The 23,616-nt window shown below is 50.9% G+C and overlaps 1 protein-coding gene across 2 annotated transcripts in view; it reads left to right on the top strand.

Annotated features, from left to right (window-relative positions):
- The window catches only part of PHF12 (PHD finger protein 12), a 418,108-nt gene extending 397,973 nt beyond the window's left edge, over positions 1 to 20,135 (top strand). For both annotated transcript variants that reach the window (XM_085649156.1, XM_085649157.1), the window contains exon 15: positions 18,130 to 20,135. In XM_085649156.1, coding sequence (XP_085505282.1) covers positions 18,130 to 18,470 — 341 coding nt within the window. In that variant the 3' untranslated portion in view covers positions 18,471 to 20,135. The remainder of the gene's footprint in view (positions 1 to 18,129) is intronic.
- The last annotated feature ends 3,481 nt before the right edge of the window (positions 20,136 to 23,616 follow it).

Raw genomic sequence — 23,616 nt, 5'->3', positions numbered from 1 at the left:
CGAGGGAGGGGCCGGCGAGACCCGGGACCGGGTCGCCGTCGCAGGTGTCGCGGTCGACGTCGACAGCACATCGACGTCGTACCGAGCCCCATGGACTGCACTCGCCGCCGTCTACCCACGGCTCGACGCTGACGGAGTCGACGCCGAGATCCCGGCGCCCGCCGTCGAGGCAGAGGCGGTCGACGCCGAGACGCAGGTCGACGTCGAGACACCAACGATCGACGTCGAGACACCAACGATCGACGTCGAGATACCAACGATCGACGTCGAGACATCAACGATCGACGTCGAGATACCAACGATCGACGTCAAGATCGCAGCAGTCGACGCCGAGGCACCGGCGGTCGACGTCGAGACGCCAGAAGTCGGCGTCGAGGAGACAGTCGACGTCGAGGCAGACACCCCGGCGACGGCGATCAAGGCGGGGCTCGACTCCGAGGAGGCATGGGTCGACGTCGAGGAGACTTGGTTCGACGTCGAGAGGACGATCGACTGCGGGGCGGCACTCGTCGTCGAGGGCGAAGAGACGCCGTTCGAGGTCAAGGTACAGTTCGACGTCCCAGACATCGGGGAATACGTCCTCGGTGATTACGATCTCCAGTCGAGGATCGGGAAGGCGCGGACGTTCGCCTTCGGTGGCTTCCCCGCGGGACAGGCCCGCCAAGAAGAGGAGAGTGGCCGCGAGCCCGGACAATGATGATGGGGGCTCTCCGGCTAGAAGTGATGGGGCTTCAGACCATCTGACCCCGCTGCGTACCCAGCGGCCTCCTTTGCCTCCGGTGCCCGACCTTCCACCGGCGCCTCCACCGGTGCCTACACTGCCTCCTCCTCCTCAGCCTCCTCCTCTTCCTCCGCCTCCTCTTCCTCCTCCTCCACCTCCTCCGCTGCCTCTGCCCGTGCCTCAGCTGCCTGCCTCGCCACCGCCTCCTCCCCCGAGGGTGCCTCACCGGCAGAGATCTCGCTCTCGCCCTCGCAGGCGATCACGGAGTAGGCGCAGATCCTCCACTCGCTCTGGACATGGTCGACGGCGGTATCGGTCCCGTTCCAGAGGGTCGAGGGGCACGTACTCTCCGGGGGCTGGCAAGTATTCGCCCTCGCTGTCAGAGACGCCTCCTTCCCGCGTCTCTCCAGTGGATGACATTGCCACGTTCCAGGAGGTGTTGCTGAGAGGGGCTGCGAAGTTGGGGATATCAGTGACTACCCCTATTCCCACTACGTCTGTGATTTTTGAGACTTTGCATAAAGTACATCTGTCGCGCCCCCTCCTCCCGCTGGTCCCAGGACTGGAGGAACCTGCGATGGAGGTGTTCTTAACGCCGGCTGTGGTGAAGCCGGCGCCCTCGAGACTGTCAAAGAAGTACAGGGCCCCTGACTCGGATCCGGCGTTCCTCAGAGTGGACCCCCCACCGGATTCTGTTATCGTGGCGGCGGCTCGTAAGCAACATTCTACGACGCCTTCCTCCACGGCTCCCCCGGATAAGGAGAGTCGCAAAATGGACTCCTTGGGGAGGAGGATGTGCTCCACGTCGGCTACTACAATGAAGGCCGCTAGCGCCTCCGCTCTGTTGGGGCGCTATGACAGGTCTCTTTGGGACTCCCTGCAACAGTTCGCGGCCTCCCTGCCCAGAGACAAGAGGGAGGATTTTCAAGAGGTGCTGAACGAGGGCATGATGGTCTCTAATCAGATCATCAGTGCGGCGGGGGACGTGTCGTTGTTGGCGGCCCATGGGTACTGCCACGGCATACATATGAGGAGGCATTCCTGGCTGCGGCTGACTCCGCTCAAGCCGGAAGCGCAGCAGAAGATCGCCAATCTACCATTCTCTGGCACGACGTTATTCGGGTCGCATGCGGATGACGAGATGGCCCGCATGAAGGCTGAGGCGGAGACTCTGAAGGCGGTGGGGCTGGAGCGGCCTAAGGAGCAGAGGAGGTCCTTCCGTTCCTTGGGCAGGCGCTACACCAAGCAGAGGGGCCAAGGGCGTCAGTCGGGCCCCCAGCAACAGCCCCAGCAACAGCAGCAGTACCAGAGGCAGCCCTTTCAGAAGCGCCAGAGGGGCAGAGGCCAGCATCAGTCCTCGGCGGGGAACAAAGGCCCGTCCGGGTCGAAGCCCTGAAAAGTTACTTCCCCCTCATCCGTTACCCGCTCCGGTGGGGGGAAGTATTCAACACTACCTGGCAGAGTGGAGGACAAGTGGGTGCTGAATATTGTTTGCAATGGCTACTGTCTTCGTTTCACCAGTTCGCCTCCACAGATTCCACCAGTGCGCTCCCTTTACATGGTGCGGGAGCTCCAGCGGGAGGCGGACGTTCTATTAAAAAAGAAGGCGATAGAAGCTGTTCCTTTGAGGCAAAAAGGAAAAGGTCTCTACTCACGGTTCTTTCTCGTAAGAAAAAAAGACAAGAACGAGTTCAGGCCTATTCTGGATCTGCGTCAAGCAAACAGGTGGATCCGCCGAGAAAAGTTCCGTATGTTGTCCCTGCATCAGATTTACCCTCAGTTGCATCGAGGGGACTGGCTGTGCGCCATAGATCTGCAGGACGCTTACTTTCATGTGCCGATCGCACCGAAGCATCGCAAATTCCTGAGGTTTCTGGTAGGCAACAACCATTACCAGTATTCCGTACTCCCGTTTGGCCTGAAGTCTGCGCCACGGACGTTCTCCAAGTGCATGGCAGTGGTCGCGGCACACCTGCGGAAGACCAAGGTGTTTGTGTACCCTTACCTGGACGACTGGTTGATCAAAGCGTCCACTTATCAGGAAGCCCAGTGCCATTTCAACAGGACGGCGGCTTTGCTTCACCGTCTGGGGCTGCACATCAACATGACGAAGTCAGTGCCGATCCCTGTGCAGTGTCTCCAGTACTTGGGGGCTTCAGTCAATACCTTGACCGCAAGCGTGTGTCCTTCGGAGGAGAGACGCTTATCGATCCGTGGGAAGGCTCTGCATCTTATCTCAGCCCGCTCTCCTACGGTGAGGACGGTGTCTTCATTACTGGGGTCGATGGCTTCTTGCATCTTCCTCACCCCCAATGCACGTCTGCATATGAGGCCCCTGCAGGAATGTCTGGAGGATCAATGGGACCAGAGGAGGGGGCGTTGGGAGGACAAGATCCAGTTGTCTCAGCACGCTCGGCAGTCTCTGAAATGGTGGTGTTCCCCGGAGAATGTCTGCAAGGGGACCCCTTTTCACAAGGACATTCCGGCCCAGACCATAGTGACCGATGCGTCTCTCCAGGGCTGGGGAGCGCATTCGGGCCCTCTTCAGATTCAGGGGATATGGTCGCAGATGGAGACGACCTACCATATCAACTTTTTGGAACTCAGAGCAGTACACTTGGCCTTGAAGGCGTTCCATCCCTCCTTCAGGACGTCCTCCCTGCTGGTTCAGACGGACAATACTACGACCATGTATTACCTCAACAAGCAGGGGGGCTCCCGGTCACGCACCCTGTCTCGGGAGGCACAGGCGATCTGGAACTGGCTGGTGGCCAGGAATCTGACGATCACGGCGACCCACCTGCCGGGAGTGCAGAATGCCCAAGCAGACGCGCTCAGCAGACTCGTTCAAGAGAACCACGAGTGGGTGCTAAACGACGACGTGCTAAGAGACGTCTTCGCAGAATGGGGCACTCCGGATATAGATCTGTTCGCCACGGCAGAAAACAGCAAATGCCGCGACTTCGCGTCCAGGTACTACCAGCCAGGGACGCTGGGGAATGCACTATGGATCAGCTGGTCCAACAGCTTTCTCTACGCCTTTCCACCCATTCCCCTGATTCCGGCGGTGCTGATCAAGCTGTCGCAATCCAGAGCCAGAATGATCCTGATTGCTCCGGAGTGGCCGAGACAATGGTGGTTCACCGACCTTCTTCACCGGTCTGTTCTGCCACACAGGGCAGATGGTTCACCCCAATCTCTCGTCCTTGAGTTTGGCAGCATGGCTCCTGAGCTAGTGCAGTATGGACACTTGAACTTGCCTCAGGACTGTATGGAGATCTTAAAAGAGGCTAAGAGACCGTCTACGAGGACCTCCTACGCCTATAAGTGGAAGAGATTCTGCTTATGGTGCAAAGCGAAGGACTTTGACCCTACATCCTGTAAAGAAGACGTTATTTTGCCTTATCTGCTGCAGTTAGCTCAGTCTGGGCTTAATTTCCAATCTATTAAGGTTCATCTCGCAGCTCTGACTGCGTATAGGAAGGGCCCTTCTCAAACCTCATTTTTTCAAATCCCTGTGATTAAGGATTTTTTGGAGGGTTTGCGTAAGGTGTTTCCCCCTGTTAGAAGGCCTTCTCCACCTTGGGAATTGAATGTGGTGTTATCTAGATTGATGAGGGAGCCTTTTGAACCTATCCATAAGGCTTCGCTGCAGCATTTGTCTTGGAAGGCGGCCTTCCTTGTAGCCATTACATCGGCCAGGAGGGTGAGTGAGATTCAGGCTCTGTGTTGCCAAGAGCCGTATACTGTTTTCCATGCTTCTAAAGTAGTGATGCGTACCCATCCTAAATTTTTGCCTAAGGTGATATCAGATTTCCAGATCTGAATCAGATGATAACTTTGCCTACGTTTTTTCAGCATCCTTCCTCTCCGGCGGAGAGGTCTCTGCATTCACTTGATGTGCGTAGGGTGTTGAAATTCTACCTGGATAAGACAAAAGATATCCGCAGGACGGATCAACTGTTTGTTAATTATGGTTCGGTAAGAACTGGTTTAGCTACCTCAAAGCAGTCCATTTCCAGATGGATTGTTTCCTGTATTCAGCTTTGTTACCAAAAAGCTAATAAAACATTAGGGGGTAAGCCTACAGCACATTCGACTAGAGGAAAGGCGGCTACCACCGCTTTGCTTAGGAATGTTCCCATTGCTGACATTTGTAAGGCTGCCACCTGGAAGTCAGTCCATACGTTTACAAAGCATTACTGCCTGGACTCTGATGCTAGGGCAGATGCGCAGGTTGGACAGGCTTCGCTAAGGAATTTGTTTGCACAGTGATTTGTTGGTGGTTGGTCTTACTCCACCGCTTCTTGTTGGTTGGGATGGGCTTGCCATTCTATTCATAGATTATGACTATACACAGAGATCCCCTACTACAGAAGGAGTAGTTTCTTACCTGTAACTCCAGTTCTGTAGTAGGGGTATCTCTGTTATAGTCATAAGCGACCCTCCCTCCTCCCCGGTGGAGTAACCTGACGGTATCAGGCCTGTTGTTATACACCTTCAAAAAGAACTGAAAGTAACTTGTGTTGGCTGTGCATCCTGGGATACCGGGGGTCTCTGGAGAGTTTCTTAAAGGCACGGTATCCCTTTAGCAGACACATAATGACAGCCTATAGGGCTTGTCTGTCCACCCCTTCCTCTCTATTGTTTAAAGGGATTTTGGTGAAGGGAGTGTGTGATAATAAAGGAACATGTCAAATGTGAATAAAAATGACATTTCAACTTTATTTTGGCTTTTGTGTTCACTTCAGAGGAAGTGCTGGCCAGTGCAGCCTTGTGGTGATTAGGCTGTATTATTTTGTCTGTCTCTTAAGTGTCTTTGCAGGTTTGCAAATGCGGGACAGCTTAAGAGATATTTTTGATTGCTCCGGGGTCCCCGCACATGGGCGGGGATTATTCATAGATTATGACTATAACAGAGATACCCCTACTACAGAACTGGAGTTACAGGTAAGAAACTACTCCTTACACCCTCAGCGGCACAGCGGCAGCCGGGTGCAGAGAGAGTTAGGTCCAATGTTAGCCTATGGCGGGGAGGGGGCCTTTGGTTGGTGGCTGCTGGCAAGCAGGCCACGCGTCTGTGAGAGCTGGGCTTCTGGTCAGTTGCTCAGGGCAAGTGGGGAAGTGGATTAGGTTAGAGGTTCCGCTTCCAGGGGCACTCAGGCGGCTGGGTGCAGGGTGCTTTTGAGCCGTCGGGTGCTCAAAAGGATTCCTATGGAGAAGCTACAAGACGAACAAAGTCTGCAAGCTCGGGGACGAAGATTCTTCAGGTGCGGCCACCACTTCGAGAGGTAAGTTGGGAAGCTGTAGGTTAGGTAGGCACCCAGGAGCTGGGCACAGGAGGCCGCAGGGCGCCGGGTGCAGGGGTGTCTTTTCACGTCGGGAAATCTTACCCTCTGCTGGTCGCAGTTGGAGGGGTCCCTGGTTCTGAGGCTGCAGGCGTCGTCGGGAGCGTCGAGGTGGGTCCTTGGTTGCTGGATTCGGGGTCACAGTCGCCGGGGGAACGTCCTCTTGGTGTTTGTCCACTCAGGCACAGGCCAGGCTTGGCGGGTGCAGGGTTTGTGGTTCCTGGCTGGTGCCAGGGGTTGTTGCTTGTTGTTGAGCAGGACCACTGCTCGTGGGAATCCCAGTTTCTTTAGAGTCACAAGGCAGGCAGGTCCTCCGGGGTTTTTGAGGTTGCTGACCATTGGAGACGCCGGGGTTTAGCAGGAGCAGGTTTGAGGGTTGACAGGCCTGTCGGGCTGGGGCCAAATCAGTTGGTGTTTTCCTCTTGTTAGCAGCTGCACGGCAGGTCTTCTTGTTTCTTGATCTTCTTTCTTGTTTCGGATATGGGATCTGAGGAAGGAAGGTTCAGGGTGCCCCTAAACACTAAATTTAGGGGCATTACAGGTAGGTAAAGGGCAGGGACCAATGGGTCCCTTCCCTGGGTGGGTACACCCCCTATCCTGCCACTATCCTGTGGGAGGGGGGCAGTAGCCTAGTCCTGATTGGGCAGGGCTCCCCATCTTGAAGATGGCGAGAGCCCAGGGTTGTGCTTCACCTCGCCTCCCCCATCTGAGGGGTGGGGTTGGCAGAGGCTGGCACACCCCCTTTCCTCACTTAGGGTTTCCCGACGATCTTCCCGCCAGAGAGGGGGTCAGAACCGGCGGGGGCCAGTTGCTGAGTACAGCAAGTGGCCTGGGGAAGCTCACAAAGGCAGCATGCTTTTGAAGCTTCCCCCTGCCCATCCTGGGGAGGAGACCTAGCACCTCGCCCAGGATGTGCATTGTTGCAGACCCACGAGAGCGGATGGCTCTCTGTCCAGGGGTCCAGCAACATGTCTGCTGGGTGGCAGCCTAGGCAGTCTCTCAGTCAGTACACTGGTTTGTTAGTTTCAGGGGCATCTCTAAGATGCCCTCTGTCGTGCATTTTACATTAAATCCCACACTGGCATCAGTGTGGGTTTAATGTTCTGAGAAGTTTTCAGTGCAGTCATCATGGTGCTGTGGAGTTCATAATGTCGACCTCCCAGCACCATATACTCTTGATGGCAACACTGCACTTACAGGGCCCAGGAATGGACCTGGGCACTGTAGGGGTACAGGGCTCATGCACCTGTATCCTCACCACTGGCATAGTGCACCCAGCTAGAGGGGTGACTGAGGTATGCGAGGGAGGTGTTTGTGGGCATGGCACACAGGGATGTGTGCCATGTCGACTCTGTTTTGTTCTGCACCAAGACACTCAGCTTGCAAAGGCAGTGTGTGTGTGTCAGGGTACAGGGCCTCTCAGGGTGGCACAATAAGTGCTGCAGCCCTTAGGGGCCTTCTCTGGTCACAGTGCACTGGGTACCTATAGGATCATTTACCAGGGGCTGACATGTGGCCAGAAATGCCAATTGGGTTTTTGCTGTTAGGCAGTTTTGCAGCGTGAATCTTTCTGGATTCACTATGCTGTGCATGTTTCCGCGATCTGGTGGTTGGGTCCGGATTCGTAGTCTTTCTTTTTTTTTTTTTTTTTTGTGTCCCAGGTGGGCGTCGACGTCCCACCATTTGGTGCACCTCTCGTGACGTCGTCGTGCTTCCTGCAGAAGTCCCACCTTTGGGGCGCCATCTTCAGATTCTTTTTTCCGCCGTTGGGTCTGGATCGTCATCGAGAAGCTCCAGGATTTCAATCGAGGGAAGAAGGAGAAAACGCGAGTTTCGTCGAGAAAGAACAGCTGAGATAACAGAGAGGAATAAATTGCATCCGGGACGCGAAGAAGGAAGAATTCCCAGGAATTTTCTTCTACGCCCTTCGAGGATGCGCACTCAGAGGCTCTGAGCGCAATGGACAAGACGCAATTCAAATTCTGCCCTAACTGCCACCACAAGTTCGCGCAGAAGTACCAGCGTCCGGTCTGCAACCTTTGCCTACCGATCGACCACCAGAGCAAGGACTGCAACGCCTGTTCAGCTTTCGCGCCGAAGACGCTCCGAGTGAGAGAGCGCCAGAGAAGAGCGAACTTCAGCATGGAAGGCAAGGGTAAGGCCCCGTCGCTTTACGATCTGGGCCTCTCCACAGACTATGAGGACAACATCGCCGAAGGACCCGACGTCTTCACGGTCGCAGAGACCGATACGAAAACGCCTGATGAGGTAAGAGAATCGTCGAGTTCAAAACCCCCGAAAGGGCCTCGAAAACCCGAGACAGACCCTCGAAAATCTGAGTCCAAGTCCTCAAAAGGAGCACCGGCGCCGAAAATTTCGACGACCAAGGGTGGATCCATGGACAAAAGGCCGAGCGGATCCTCCGAGAAGGACTCCCTGGTGCTGAAGGACGCCGAAAGGCTGAGTTCGTCGAAAGCAGCCCACGAAACGGGGCGTTCGATGCAGAAAGACAAGCCAGCGTCGACGCAAGCTCCGTCAAAGAGCCGCGGTCGACGTCGAAAGCATCTCCGAAATGGAGAAGAAGAAGAGAAGGCTCGAGGCGGAGATGGAGAGCATCCTTCAGAGGAAGAAGGAGTTCGACGCCAAGATGAAGCAATTCAGAATTCCAACGACTCCGTCGACGGACGTCGTCGAGATCGAGGAACAGGACGAATTCTACGCCGAAGGGCTGCCGAGAGATCCTGAGGAGGAGGAAGAAGGCACATACTATGAAGGCGAAGACGAGGAGGCCGACCAGCAGTCGTTCTACGGCTCGGCGCCATCAACCACTCACGAACTGGATTGGCAAGATATCGACGCCGAAAATCCCGAAGAGCCCGTGGACACGTATCCTTCGAGGCCTTCGCCGCCAGACGACATCGGGGTGTACATTATGGTCGTCAGGAGTGCTGTAGCAGCCTTTGGGGTAAAACTGGACGAGGAGAAGCCGAAAGCTGATTTCCTTCTCGAGACCCTGCTCCCCATTCAGACGAGGAGCCAGTTCCTTCCCATGCTCCAAAGCGTAATGAACCAGGGGAAGGAAGCCTTTAAGGAGCCAGCAACATGCCGGTCCATCACGCCCAGGATGGAGAAGAAATACAAGCACTCCACCTTGGACCCGCCTTACATCAAGGGAGCGGTCACTGCCGACTCCATCATCGCTTCCACGGCCAGGAGAAGGGCCAACGTGCCAGCGACCTCGGGGCCCCCCCCCCCTCCCTCCCCCCCTCCCCCCCCCCGATAAGGAAAGCAGGAGAATGGACCTCACTGGAAGGAAGGTCGAAAGGAACGCGGCAATGCACTGGCGCATGGCGAACTCCAATGCGCTTCTCAATCGTCACCAGTACCAGCACTGGGACGAGATGGGGGAATTAGTCAAACACCTCCCTGAAGAGTACCGCCAAAGAGCATCCCACCTTGTGGAAGAAGGTAAAAACATAGCCAACTCATGCATTAAAACTGCATTGGACGGGGCGGAAACTTCCAGCAGACTAATGGCCATAGGGATCACCGAACGAAGACAGGCCTGGCTGAGAATCTCTGGATTCAAACAGGAGGTGCAGAGCAACATATTAAGCACCCCTTTCAACGGGGAAACACTGTTCGGGGCGACAGTGGACGAAAAACTCACCCAGCTGAAGAAAGAGAACGAGACGGCAAGGTCCATGGGGGCCCTGCAGTTCAGGGGGATGAGAAGAGGCACTCCAACTAGAAGACCCTACGGTAGAGGGGGTAACCAGCAGGGAACATCGCACCAGACGTTCCAGCAACGACAGCAGGGTGAAAGTCACGGACAACAAGGTCAGCAAAAACAAAACTGGCAGTACCAGCCAAGGGGCCAGTCCTTTCGCGGGAGGGGAAACGGACGTGGCCAAGGGAGTGACCAACCCTCATCGAAGTGACTCGGCACGCATGGGGACGCTCACCCCCAAGATACCCCCTGGGGTGAGGCGCAATGCAAAAACAGCTAGGGGGGAAGAGACCCAATCGCCTACGAACATCCAACACCCGTAGGCGGAAGGCGGGGCCGCTACCTACAGGAATGGCAACGTATAACCACGGACAAGTGGATACTGAACGTCGTACAACACGGTTACTGCGTGGACTTGGAGGGGACGCCTCCAAACAGAAAACCAAAACGAAGGCAACGCTCAGGTCAGGAGCTTGCTCAACTCAGAGAGGAAACACTGAAGATGCTCGAAAAGAGAGCCATCGAGCCAGTGCCTCACGAGGAAAGGAACAAAGGGGTCTACTCGAACTACTTCGTGGTACCAAAAGTAGACGGAAATCTCAGACCCATTCTGGATCTGCGATACCTAAACAAATACATCAGAACACAAAAGTTCAAAATGACATCACTACAGGAGGTGCTGCCCCAAATAAAGGACGGAGACTTCATGTCCACCGTGGACCTTAAGGATGCCTACCTGCACATCGCTATAAACAGAAGGCACAAAAGACTTTTAAGATTCTGCATCAACCAGGACCATTACCAATTCACGACCCTGGCCTTCGGGCTAAAATCAGCACCAAGGGTATTCACGAAATGCCTGTCTGCAGTCGCAGCATACCTACGGAGGAAGGGGATTCATGTGTACCCTTACCTAGACGACTGGCTGATCAAAGCAAACACCCACGAAAAGTGCGAGAATCACGCAGCACAGGTGACAAAGACACTGACGAAACTGGGGTTCTCCATACACTGGGGGAAGTCATCAATGAAGCCAGAACAGGTGAAGATTTTCCTGGGAGCAAAAATCAACACCATAAACAGGACGGTCGTGCCCAGCGACAGGAGAGCAGAAGCCCTACTGAGGGAGACGAGCCTCTACCAGAAGGGGCGAGTTCTGACAGTGAGAACAGTGAGCAAGATCATGGGGATGATGGCATCATGTATCCACCTGGTCCCAAATGTACGACTTCACATGAGACCATTCCAAGAATGGCTACAACAGCAATGGTCACAGGCAAGCGGAAGTTGGGAAGATCTAGTGGTTGTTATGCACGCAGTGCAGGAAGAGATAACTTGGTGGAACAGGGACAACATATCTACAGGGAAAAGCCTGGCACCACCAAGCCCAACTGTGACCATCACCAGGGACGCATCTCTAAGGGGATGGGGAGCACACATGGACCAACTCCGAGTGAGGGGTCTGTGGGCTCCGGCAGATGCGGTCAGACATATCAATTACCTGGAATTGAAGACTGTCCTGCTAGCCCTGAAGGCATTCCAGAAGAACCTGTACAACCAGAGAGTGTTGATTCAAACGGACAACACCACAACCATGTTTTATATCAACAAAAAGGGTGGGACACAGTCGTTCCCCCTTTCCACTCTGGCACAGGAGATTTGGAGATGGGCCATACCTCTCAAGATAGACCTGCTAGCGATTCACCTACCAGGGAAGGACAATGTGGAGGCAGACTGGCTAAGCAGGCAGACCTCGGCTTCACACGAGTGGGAGCTCAATGGGCACGAAACGCAGAAGCTTTCCCAGAAATGGTGAACTCCCACAATTAGACCTGTTTGCAACACGCCAGAATGCAAAATGCCGAAGCTTCGCGTCCAGGCAACCAGATCAGCAATCTCAAGGGAATGCCCTATGGATAAGCTGGTCAAGGACATTTGCCTACGCTTTTCCGCCGATACCACTGTTACACAGGGTGCTTGAGAAATGCAGAACCAGCTACATGACACTGATCCTGGTGGCACCACAGTGGGCAAGGCAGACTTGGTTCTCCCAAATTCTAGAAATGGCTCAAGGGAATCCCCACAGATTCACAAGAAGAAAGGACCTGCTCTCCATGCAGAACGGAGAGGTTCTACATCCAGAGCCAGAAAGCCTCAGCCTGGCGGCATGGCTCCTGAAGAGTTAGTTTGCGGACCTTAGATTGCCTCCAAGCACTATGCGAGTGCTGCGAGAGGCAAGGAGACCAACTACACGCAAATGCTTTAGTGCAAAATGGAAAAGATTTACAATATGGTGTGGCAAAAAAGGCCTGCAGAATAAAATGACAAAAGACTCAACAGTGCTGAGATACCTCACGCACCTTCTGAAAAGTAACCTATGCTCCACCTCCCTAAGGGTACACCTAGCGGCGATAGTAGCCTACACAAGAGGGGAGAAGGGTGGAAGTTTCTTTACGTCGCAGGTAGTAAAGAGATTCATGGAAGGAGCGAAACGAATCGCGCCACCTAAAAGGTTGCCGCCACCGGCATGGAACCTCAACGTGGTACTGACGGAGCTTATGAAAGCACCATTTGAACCCATGGACAAGGCATCAATGCAGATGTTGACTATGAAAACTGCATTTCTGGTAGCCATAACCTCGCTACGCAGGGTGAGTGAACTGCAAGCACTAACGCTACAAGAGCCCTACATACAGATACACAAGGACAGGGTTGTCCTGAGAACGGACCCACACTTCATGCCTAAAGTCGTGTCGGCATTCCATTTGAACCAGAGTATTCAGATACCGAGTTTCTTTCAAAACCCAACTTCGAAAGCAGAAAAGGCTCTACACACTCTAGACGCTAGGAGAGCGGTGATGCACTACATTGAGAGGACCAAGGAGCACAGAAAAACTCAGCAGCTCTTTGTGTCCTTTGCATCAAGCTTCATGGGGAGACCAGTGACAAAGGGCACCATTGCTAGATGGATTGCACTAACTATACAGTTTTGCCACAAACAGGCAGGACAGGAGCTAACGGAGGGGCCTCAAGCTCACTCCACAAGGAAGAAAGGGGCAACCATTGCCTTTCTGGCAAACACGCCCATTCAGGACATATGCCTGGCGGCAACATGGGCTTCGGTGCACACGTTCACCAAGCACTACTGCCTGGACATACAGATGAACAAAGAAGCACAAGTAGGACAGAAGGTGCTTCAACACATATTCAACGACCAACGCTCATCTACCACCCAGCCGCCACAAAGATAACAAACCGCTACAAAGTATATGCACAGCATAGTGAATCCAGAAAGATTCACGCTGCAAAACGAATAGTTTCTTACCTGTCGGTGTAGTTTTGCAGCTTGAAGATCTTTCTGGATTCACTAGCGAACCCACCCACCTCCGCCAGGAAGATGAGGCTGGAGGAAGAGGGGGAAAAACAGAGAAGTACAGAAGGAGTAAAATACTACAGAAAAGTGGACATATAATTTAATCATTCGCCTAGGGTTTAAAAAAAAAACCGAGAGGAAAAAAGAACCCGAAGATGGCGCCCCAAAGGTGGGACTTCCGCAGGAAGCACGATGACGTCACGAGAGGTGCACCAAATGGTGGGACGTCGACACCCACCTGGGCCACCAAAAAAAAAAGAGAGACTACGAATCCGGACCCAACCACCAGATCGCGGAATAATGCACAGCATAGTGAATCCAGAAAGCTCTTCAAGCTGCAAAACTACACCGACAGGTAAGAAACTATTCGTTTTTAGGGAAGGAATACAGGTCCTGGGAACCTGATTGGTAGGAGCCCAGGGCACACCAAGGAAAAGTGCATCAGTTATCAGGCAAAAAGTGTGTGTGGGGGGGGGGGGGTTACTGCAACAGAAACCCACTTCCTTACATACAGGCTTTGTTATCACCCTCAATATGCCAACTTCTTCCAAGACAAACTGGTTCTCTGAACCCATGCGTCTTTTCTTCCGAAGATGGTGGCACCTATCCATGTCTGCCAAAATATCACTCTGCTGACTCTTTGCTCCGCCTCTCCCCTCTAGGAAGGAAGAGAGACTCCACCCTCTGGACTCTAAAAAGGCACTGTTCTATATTGATGGCACTAAAGAACACCAGGTTGACTATCAGTTCTTTGTAGAGTTCACTGGAGCAGAGGGGAAAGCAGTACATAATCTGACCATCTCCAGATGAATTGTATTCAGTCATGCTGCGCATTCGCCAAGAAGCAGCCCACTGATGTTTTATATCTCATTCCACCTGATCCAAAGCTGCATCAACTGTGTTAGCTTCTGGAGTTCTTGTCTTGGACATCGGTCAGGCTTCCACTAGGCCATCCTTGCACATGTTTACCAAACACTACTGCCTTGACAGTCACGTCCGTCCGTCATGACAAGCACTTTACCCATTTGATCCTCCAGGACTTTTTGGTCTGAGCCAGTCTGCAGACAACCTCCGGGAAGGTATTGCTTTGGTATGTATTCTAAGGTAAGGAATCTGTGGCTCTAAGTCTTTATCAGATGAACAAGGTACTTCGCTTCGATTACGGCCTATCTGAATGAGATTCTATCTAGCCGTAGATTCCTTACCGATCCTCACGATTCTGTCAACTGGACTTTTCCACCTATCAAGTCCTTGTAGGCCCTTATAATCTTCACACTGATAAAAAAAAAAAACAGACATCGCTTTCTGCTTCTGGCCCGGAAATAGTCATGAATTGAAGTCAGTGCACAGGGGTAGTGCTTATATAGGCACCGCTTACATCACATCCGGCGCAAATGTTTCCATCACGGAGCTGTTCAGTGTTGCATACTTGCGCACAGCAGTACTGCTCAAACGTTTTCGGCTCCAGTCTGACACCTGGGGAACATTCGATGGTAAGGCATCTGCAACTAGATAAAGTCTCTACCCGATAAGGGATTACCAAAGTTAAGTAACTTGTTGATTGGCACAGGAGTTGGGACCTATCTCCATGTATTCTGCTACCTGCCCTGGATGTGAGCCTGCTGGGACAAAAAAAAAAAGACCCCTGCATGGTGATGGATGCGTGCTCCTATCCCGAGTGCCCCAGCTGCAGATATATCTGGATCCTTGGTACTGATTTTTCATTGTGCGCAAATACACATCATGCTTGCATGCTATGGCATAGGATTGTCTGATAGATTGCAGACTTGTTAGACCAGAAAGGGTGCAAAAGTGCTAACCTAATAGTGGTAAAGGGCCACTGCCGTTACCAGTTAAGTAGCACATGCACGGCGTTGGCAGCATACCACTTTTGTAATAGTGATCAGTTGAGTGAACAGGTCTTTTTACCCGTGTCACTGAAGTGTGAGACTTACTGGCCTACTCATGTAAATTCTGCTGCTGTGTACCCAACTTCCATTTGAAGGTCATCATATTAGTATGTAGCACTGTGTAGGTCCATCGTGTGGTTGTGTGTGCGTGGTGTAATGTAGGTGTGCCTGTTTACGGTACAGTACGTGAAGGCCTGTGGGCTCCATATTGAAAACTCAGGGTCTTAAAGGGATGTGGAGGTGGCAGAACCATCCCAGACACATTTGTGGATTGCCTGCATTCTTGAGAGCTGAATGGGACACACACACTGGCAGAAGAGCGAGTCAGGCTCTCTTGTGTACTTCAAAGTGGTTCTTTGATTCTGAAAAGATAACTAGTCGGTGAGGCCTGGGCACATCTCAGGAAGGAGATGGGACTGATAAACAAATCATAAAGAATAGGTTTTGGGGCTTTAGTACCCACATATCCATGAGGCTGATGTCTAGATGTGAATCTCTAGTTATTCCTGTGGCCTTTGTTGTGGATCTATTAAGTTTGGAGTCGTTCATACTGTGACTAGACTGATTCCTGGACAAAAGGCAGGATAGAAGTGGCCCTTGAAAAGGAGCAACGCCTACAACAAGAACTTAAATGCTAAGACACTAAAACACATCTCTGTCTGGAAATGGATTTTAAAAGTGGAGCATGACCCTCTCAAAATTGTCAAACTTGAGCTGCACTTCAGCATGGACAAGCTCAGCACCACTGGTCTGGAAACTTAGGTCTGCCAGTCTTCCTTTTGGGTTAGGGAACATCGCCTGGGAGAATCTAGACCACTCGCGCTGGAACCTGGACCACCAGCATCTGCCTGCCTGCCGAAACCAGAGCACCCTATGAGGAGGAGAGTGCTTGATGAGAGCAAGGTCCAGTGAAGAGCCTGTGTAATGGATCCCTAAATCAGTGTGTGTGTCTTTCATCCATGTTGAAGACTGTTCCAACAATTGTGCTATCCACCTGAGTGCTGCTGTTTGTGACCCATGCCAGCTGGGGGCCATGGTGAAGAATGAGACCATTGTACTGATTTCGTCCAAGTCCCCCCCGCTTCCCCCCACCCCTTGTATGCCAGGCAGGACACGTAGTAAAGAGAGAGGGCCATAGCCCTGGCGTAGAGTGCGACCGTGAATCGTAATGGGCCAAGACCCATAGAAGCAGAGCATCAGTTCAATCACCGTAACCTAGAAGCACCCAAGACCTGCAGCCAGACTTGCAAAGGCTTAATACTTGATCGGAGGAGGTCTTGGACGCATGCTATCTCGCTTGCAGCTTCCAGACTTCTGCTCACCACTGACGTGCACCTGGGCATACTGACGCAACAGTTCCAGCGAAAGCTGGTAAGAATGATTTCTGGGTCACTGAGCCTCTAGGAACACTTGTTCTGACTAAAAGCCCTACAGCACTGTGAGACTTTGACCTTGAAGAAGCCATTGTGGAACTTCTAAGATATGTAGTTGCTAGCAGGGCCTAACCTGAATGTTGCCTCATGAATGGAAAATAAGCACAGTACCTAGACAGGGAACTGGGACTCGAGGAATTACCTGGACAATGCTAGAGTGCCGGCCTTACTAAGACTGTGTATTATTTGTGTCCCGCAATTGACTTAATCTTCGTATATAAATACTTGCTGTTATGAATAAAGTAGTATCTTGTTGAACATTCATTTATTGGTGTTTTTGACTTGTCTGTATACACCCCCCATTCCACCCTGACCTGCTAGACTTCGCTACCCCTGAGAGTCAAGTACTGAAGGGGTAGTACTTGTCCCAGTTACTCACAGTCCATAATAGGGCAGGCCCTGGGACATTCGGAGTAAAAGACCACAATCACCATGGTTGGGTGCAGTAGCTCCTGCTTGCCCCGTGGCCCTCTAAAAGCGGTTCAGACAGAGCCCTATGTGCTTTTGTGCTGACATTCACATTGCATGCGCATCTGATTTTCCAGTGGGCTAACACTGGATGTAGACCACATGGCCCTTTCACATACAGCAAGTGCAAGTCCTCAGTGCTGCCACCTCCTTAGAGTGTGAGGCCTAGGTTCTCATGGTGCTGGCATCGGTTATGTCTATGACCTCCATGTCCTCATTTTCCACCTCCAAGCATTTAATGTGAGCCCCAGTTCTCTGTGCTTCCACTTGCACTAAACGTGAGTCCCAAATGTCTTCAGCACTGCACTGGAAGCAAGATCCCCATGCTTCATGATTACTGCTATACAATAGATATGGCTTGCAACCGACCAGCCCTCTCTCCCTGTTTGCATGTTTCCAAGTTCCATGTTTTGTTGCATGGATTGGGTACGAGTTTGGTGCCAGATCGGACATACCACACACCGTGGCTGCTATGTTCCAGTTTGTAATAGGTTAACAGAAACATGATTTTCTTGTTCGCTGTTAGTCTCTTTTCTGTACGAGACTGAGGACTCTGTTTAAAATGTATACATTTCAAGTTTGAAGCCCCATCTTTGATGTACCTTTCAGGGGGAGAGGGCACAATTGATAACTTACTGTGTTTGACATTTATTACTCTATGCAGCTTTCCTTCCACCTCTTCTTGGAGCTTCCTTTCCCCCACCTCGTCCTTTTAACTTCTTCCTCCACTATCCTTGAGCCTTTCTTCACCACCACTGGTGATGCTTTTAGCTGTCCGGAGCGGTATGCATTGAGCTCCTGCGCTCAACGATGAGCAGAAACCAGCAAGGTCGAGTAGTGCTGGGATGCACACTCCAACAATAAGAATCAGCCTTCAATTCTAGAACTTGGGATTGCGATTGAAAGGTTTATGTTTAGGAACATAGTGCTGATTGCACAGTCTGTTTTGAGCTCCTCCATGCTATTTTCAGAAGTATTTTTCCTATTTGTTCTTCTCTGCGTACCAGTGTGTGGTGTGTGTAGTGCTTTATGGACACCTTTTCTGATTCATGGGAGGGCATCAAGATGCCAAGGCTTTTTTCGTTCCTCTTATTGTTGGTGTTTTCTTTCTTAAGTCCATATATTGATGACTGTCTGTTTTCACAGAGCGTCACAAGACCAGGAAACCTCAGCCACCACCGCCAGAGGAAGAGCCACGTGAAGAGGAACCAATGATGAGCTCCCAGTCCCAAGGCTTGTACCATCGACCTTGCAACTGCAAAGCCAGCAGCTCCAGCCTGATTGGGGGTAGTGGAGCCGGCTGGGAAGGGACGGCCCTCTTGCACCACGGCAGCTACATTAAGCTTGGCTGTCTGCAGTTTGTGTTCAGCATTAGTGAATTTGCAACCAAGCAGCCAAAAGGGGACAATGCCTTTGTGGAGTTACTAGACTTGGATGAAAAGCCTCCACACCAGGTGCCTGTGTTACGTTCCAACTCCATTCCTTAGTCGGAAAGGAACATGACTTTTTAAAAACTTGAACCCAAGCAGGGCGCCCGTGCAAAAATGTACAGGATGTCTGAAACTTTTTCTACTTTGGCCCGAAACAGTTCACATGTTTGCATGAGATGAAGAATTTTTTTTAATATATATATATATATATATAAATATATATTATTTTTTTTGCTCGAGTTTTAGGGGCATTTGCACATATATTTGTACCATGCATTTCATTATTTTTTTTTTTTTAGGGAAAAACGTCACCAGTGCAAAAATGTTTTTTAAATACATGCAGAGGAGAGGAAGACAAACTGTCACCCTCAATCAAGACATGGAAACTTTTCAATGCACATGTTAAAAAAATAAAGTTTCCAGAGGAGTGTGGAGGTTTTTTTCAAAGAAGTATAATCTTGACCGAAGATATCTTGTATTTTGTGCCAGTGACAATAGTTTTATACTCAATGATACAGTTTTTCATACTGAAATAAGTAATCTATTCAAGATGATCCTTCTTATTTAAAGTGAAGAAAGCACTAGAAGCGAAGGGTGGAGTTCTGAAGATGGTAGTAAGCTACTTAGGAGAAGTAAGACCTATTACCAGAATCTGCAAAATAGGGGTTTGCATTTCCTGAAGTAGTTGAACTCTGTGTCTAGAATTCCACTCAAAGACTGTCTACTCCCACTCCCCATTACCCTCTTTTGCTATGGTTGCACTACAAGTAGCTTTTGTCATCGGCAGATTACACAAGAGCCTGCCCAGGTTATCGGCCCTGAAAAGCATTCCTCATTGGGGTCTCAACAAAGGAAGGGACATCTCTGAAGGTTCAGTGAGAAGAATTGGGCCAAGTGAGCACTTTCAATCCCATGGGGCAGTTTAGGAGAGGAGTGTGTGCCACATGGACTTCATTGGATGTGTTTAATGTCCTGTTTTAGTATGTGAATTTCAGACTTACTGCAAATTTTCTGTAGCATTAAATACAGTCCTGGGAGAAAAGGATTGACCCAGAATCTAGCGAGTTTTGCCCCGGGCAAGTAAATTTGATTGCAAGTAATTACCGTCAGTAGATTGGGCTTGTAATTTTTATTCTCAATGTATTGAAATGCAGGATTGGGTTCAAGTTTGCAAAGCTGCCATTAATTTCAAGTTGCCGATCCCTTCCTGCTCCAGGTCAGAATGGCACGGTCCATTTATTTCTTTAGAATCAAGCAGTAGGTCTTTCCTTCCCCATTGAATTTTTGATTGAGGACTATCCTAGTTTGCCATCTGAGACATTCTTGGCCGACAGAGAATTTGTTTGTGACCCAATCTGCTGTTTGTCTTGTGGGCACTTAAGTGACGTATGATTGCCTAGGGAAGCAGTTCTGGCCTCTGTGTAAATACATAAAGTATTCACCTATTTCTAATACTATTTTATTTTTGATTGTGTACAGTGCTTCGTGTGATATGACGTTGGCTCAAGTTGTCTCTTGTATCAAATATCCGTTCTCGTCGTTACCTTGTCTACCTTTTTTTTTTAATAATCATATGCCTCCTCTATTTGCCCTCCCTTCCCCCAACCTCTCCACCTCACTCTGGACAAGAAAAGCTAGCTCCTTTGTAAATAGTAATTGTATTGTTTTAGATTTTACAGAAACCTTTTCCTGTATTCTGTATATAAAAACAAATTAAGTCATTCACTGCTTATGGCTCCTACTTTCTGGTGTGGGTTGAGTGGTTGGGAATGTTATTGATGCAAACCTGGCTGCGATGTGGTAGGACTTGTGAACTTGGAAATGAAAACCTTGGGTGTTTTGTGGTAAGAAATAGACATGACCACTCGTTTTTGGGGGGTAATGGGGAGTGGACAGATCAGTACTGTTGAGAATGCGGCAACAACCGCGCTAGTTAAGATCAGGTCCTGTGAAAAGTGTGCCATCTGAAAGAAAGCACAGATATTTGTGTTTTGCAGGACTAGAGATATGGCAGTGATTGCAGAACTGCAGCCTCCATCCAAGAAGTTTGTGTTATAAGGGTTGAATTGCCCTCACATATTTTATTCCAACTGAACTTAAATCAATTCAATGCTGTGGTTAAAGAGCACTTAATAATAGGTTAAAGAGAGATATTGAGCTCCATAAACTGCACCCATGACCGTTCCTTATGTTCTTGGACAACTCCAGATAAGCTGGTGACACCTTTTTACATTGCATTCTTTCTGGTCCTCGAAGACTGATTAGAGTCCTGACGTTTCTCAATCAGTGTCCATGAGGTTCCTTTTCAAAGGACTTATCTGACCACATGCAAAACGTTAATCTATGTGGCGTCAAGCTCCTCAACTGTTTCAAAATGTTACATGTAACTTAATTGTAACAATTGTTTTTGCAACTAGAATGTGTAGGTTCATATGCTATGTATGGCCTGTCTGTCATCTCTTGATGGGTCAGAAAGGTCCATCTTATGCTTCTTGACCATTGGAATGTTTCTCATAAGATTTCCTCCATGACTTCACCAGTATCTCAACGGTGTCTGTCAGATTAACACTGTTACGTATTGTTTTGCAGTGTAAAACTATTCTTGCTACACCTACTGTGCATAATTTTTCCATCACTTGGTTGGGCTTTGAATAAGCTCATGTAAGTGTGCTTTTTGAGTTATGATTTCACACTCCTTCAATGTCCTGGGAGCATCACATGAGAATCTATGGGTTTGTAGCATATGTGGCGGTAGATATACATGCTTCGCATACTCTGCCATCTAGTGCTGGGCTCGGACGTTTGTAGCTTGTTTTCTGAAAAGAGCTCTGTTCGAGGCATATGAGCTGCAGATTACACACTGTGCATAGATCGCCATCTGGTGTTGGGCCCGGATGTTTGCAGTTGTTTTTCCTCTTTGAAAGTCTTTGGAAGTCACGAGGTCTGGGACTCCTCCTTTGGATCGTATTGCGCATGGGCTTTGGCTCCATCCTCAGATTGTTTTTTTCCGCCATCGGGCTCGGATGTGATCTTCGCGCTCCGATTCCGAACAGTTTCCAGTTCTTCAATCGACGCGCAATCCTCCCCGGTATTGTTTGCGATCGCGATCTCCACACTCATCGATCCAGATCTTCGATTCCGGTCGACGACGACAGCCTTCGGGCCTACCCAAGCTCCGGTCCTGGCTAATGGAAAGTACTCCATTAAAAAAGTGCCCTCGATGTGGGTCCAAATTCCCCCACACCGATCTCCACTAGCTATGCAACCTCTGCCTCTCCCCTGAACACGAGGCTCGAGACTGTCCGGCGTGCAAATTCTTCCGGTCCAAGAAAACCATTCGAGACAGAAGGGCGAGAAGAACCATGGCACACTCGTCGACAGCGATCCCAGACGACCTCTTCGGAGAAGGCGTCGACGCTCCAGAAGGACAGCACACCGAAGAGGGCCTCATCAGCGCCTGCGAGGCCGACGACTCAGAGGGTCGTGAGTACCAACATCCACCAACACCCTCCAAAAAGGCTTCGGTCACACCTTCGCCCTCTGGCCTAGGCATGACCAAGGATACTGCTTCCCACACCGCACCTTCGGGACCGTTAAAGAAGCCTATCAAGCCTTCTGGCGGCTCAGGCTCGAGCCAGCCTACCGTCGGTGCCGAGAAACACTCCTCCGCACCGACGCCGAAAAAGAAAATGGCCTCCTCCTCCTCGGCACCGAGCTCCACACCGAAACACTTGGCGCCGAAAACAAGCACCAGCTCCTTGGTGCCGACACCGTCCCCGGAGACTAGCAAAAAACACAAAGCCATCGACACCCACACCTCGAAGCCGAAAGGCATCTCGTAGCCGAGTGGCCAACCAGCCCTTCCAAAGCCGCACAGTTAAAAACAACTAACTGGTGCAGACTCCAAAACAAAAAAAACCTACGGCCCCGATGCCTTCTGCACCGATGGAGCGGGCACTCTCTGAAGAACTATTTAGGCCTAATCCATTACAAAAAACACTGGTCAAGGACCCTAAGACTGGACATTTGATGCTCAGCATCAAAAAGAGACAGCTAGACACGCCTGCCCCAGCTCCACCTCCAAAGAGGAAAGACTTTGCTACCTCCCCTTTGAGAATACCTTCACCCCCTCCACCTTCTTCTTCCCCTCCCCCACCATTCCCCAACACCCTCTCCGGATGATGATGATGTCTATGATGACACGGGGGATGAGCCCCATGACCAACCTACAGGGGACCCCACTCCTACAGGCTCCCCAGACCCATGGGACGACTATAACATTCCAGACATCTCTAACGTCCCGCAGGATGATCTCTACCCTTCGAGACCATCCCCACCAGAAGACTCAATGGGGTTTAACCAACTACTCCAAAGGGCTGCACATTACCACGGTGTGGATCTCCATACTGACCCGGTGGAGGAGGACTTCCTCCTTGATACCTTCGATACAACACACAGGGCCACTTCCATCCTGCCCATGCTCAAAGGCGTTATCAAACACGCGACAGAGGTCTTTAAAGACCCAGTCAGAGCCAGGGTCATCAACCCTCGCATCGACAAAAAATATAAGGCCGCCCCTACAGACCCCACCTACATCAGAGGGCCAGCACCACTAGATTCCCTAGTAGTGTCTACTGCAAGAAAGCGGGCAAACTCCCAGGCATCAGGCGAGGCACCACCACCTGATAAAGAGTCCAAACTCTTGGATGCATCGGGAAGCGCACTGCATCCCAGGCTGCCAACATATGGCGCATTGCAAACACACAAGCGCTTATGGCAAGATATGACAGGGCACATTATGACAAACTAGAAGCCATAATGCAACACCTCCCTGAAAAATATAAAAATAGAGCCAATGAGCTAATCCAGGAGGACAAAACCATCATCAACACATCCATCTGCTGTGCCCTAGATGCAGCTGACACCGCCTCTAGGGCAATTAACACCAGCGTCCTCCTCCATCGCCATACCTGGCTATGGATTTCAGGTTTCAAACCTGAGGTGCAAGCTTCCATCCTGAACCACCCCTTTGACCAGGAACATCTGTTCGGCCCAAAAGTGGATGAGGCCCTAGAAAAAATGAAGAAAGACACAGATAAGGCGAAGTCTATGGGGGCCTTACAATCGCACCCTCCCAGGCGCTCCTTTCGCCGCCAGATATCCACACCCATTGTCTAAAGGCAATGCGATATGGATGAACTGG

The sequence above is a fragment of the Triturus cristatus genome, chromosome 3_2 (assembly GCF_964204655.1).
Source record: "Triturus cristatus chromosome 3_2, aTriCri1.1, whole genome shotgun sequence".
Classification (NCBI taxonomy): Eukaryota; Metazoa; Chordata; class Amphibia; order Caudata; family Salamandridae; genus Triturus; species Triturus cristatus.
The sequence above is the reverse complement of the archived record's forward strand: the minus strand, read 5'-3'. Positions and strand labels throughout refer to the sequence as shown.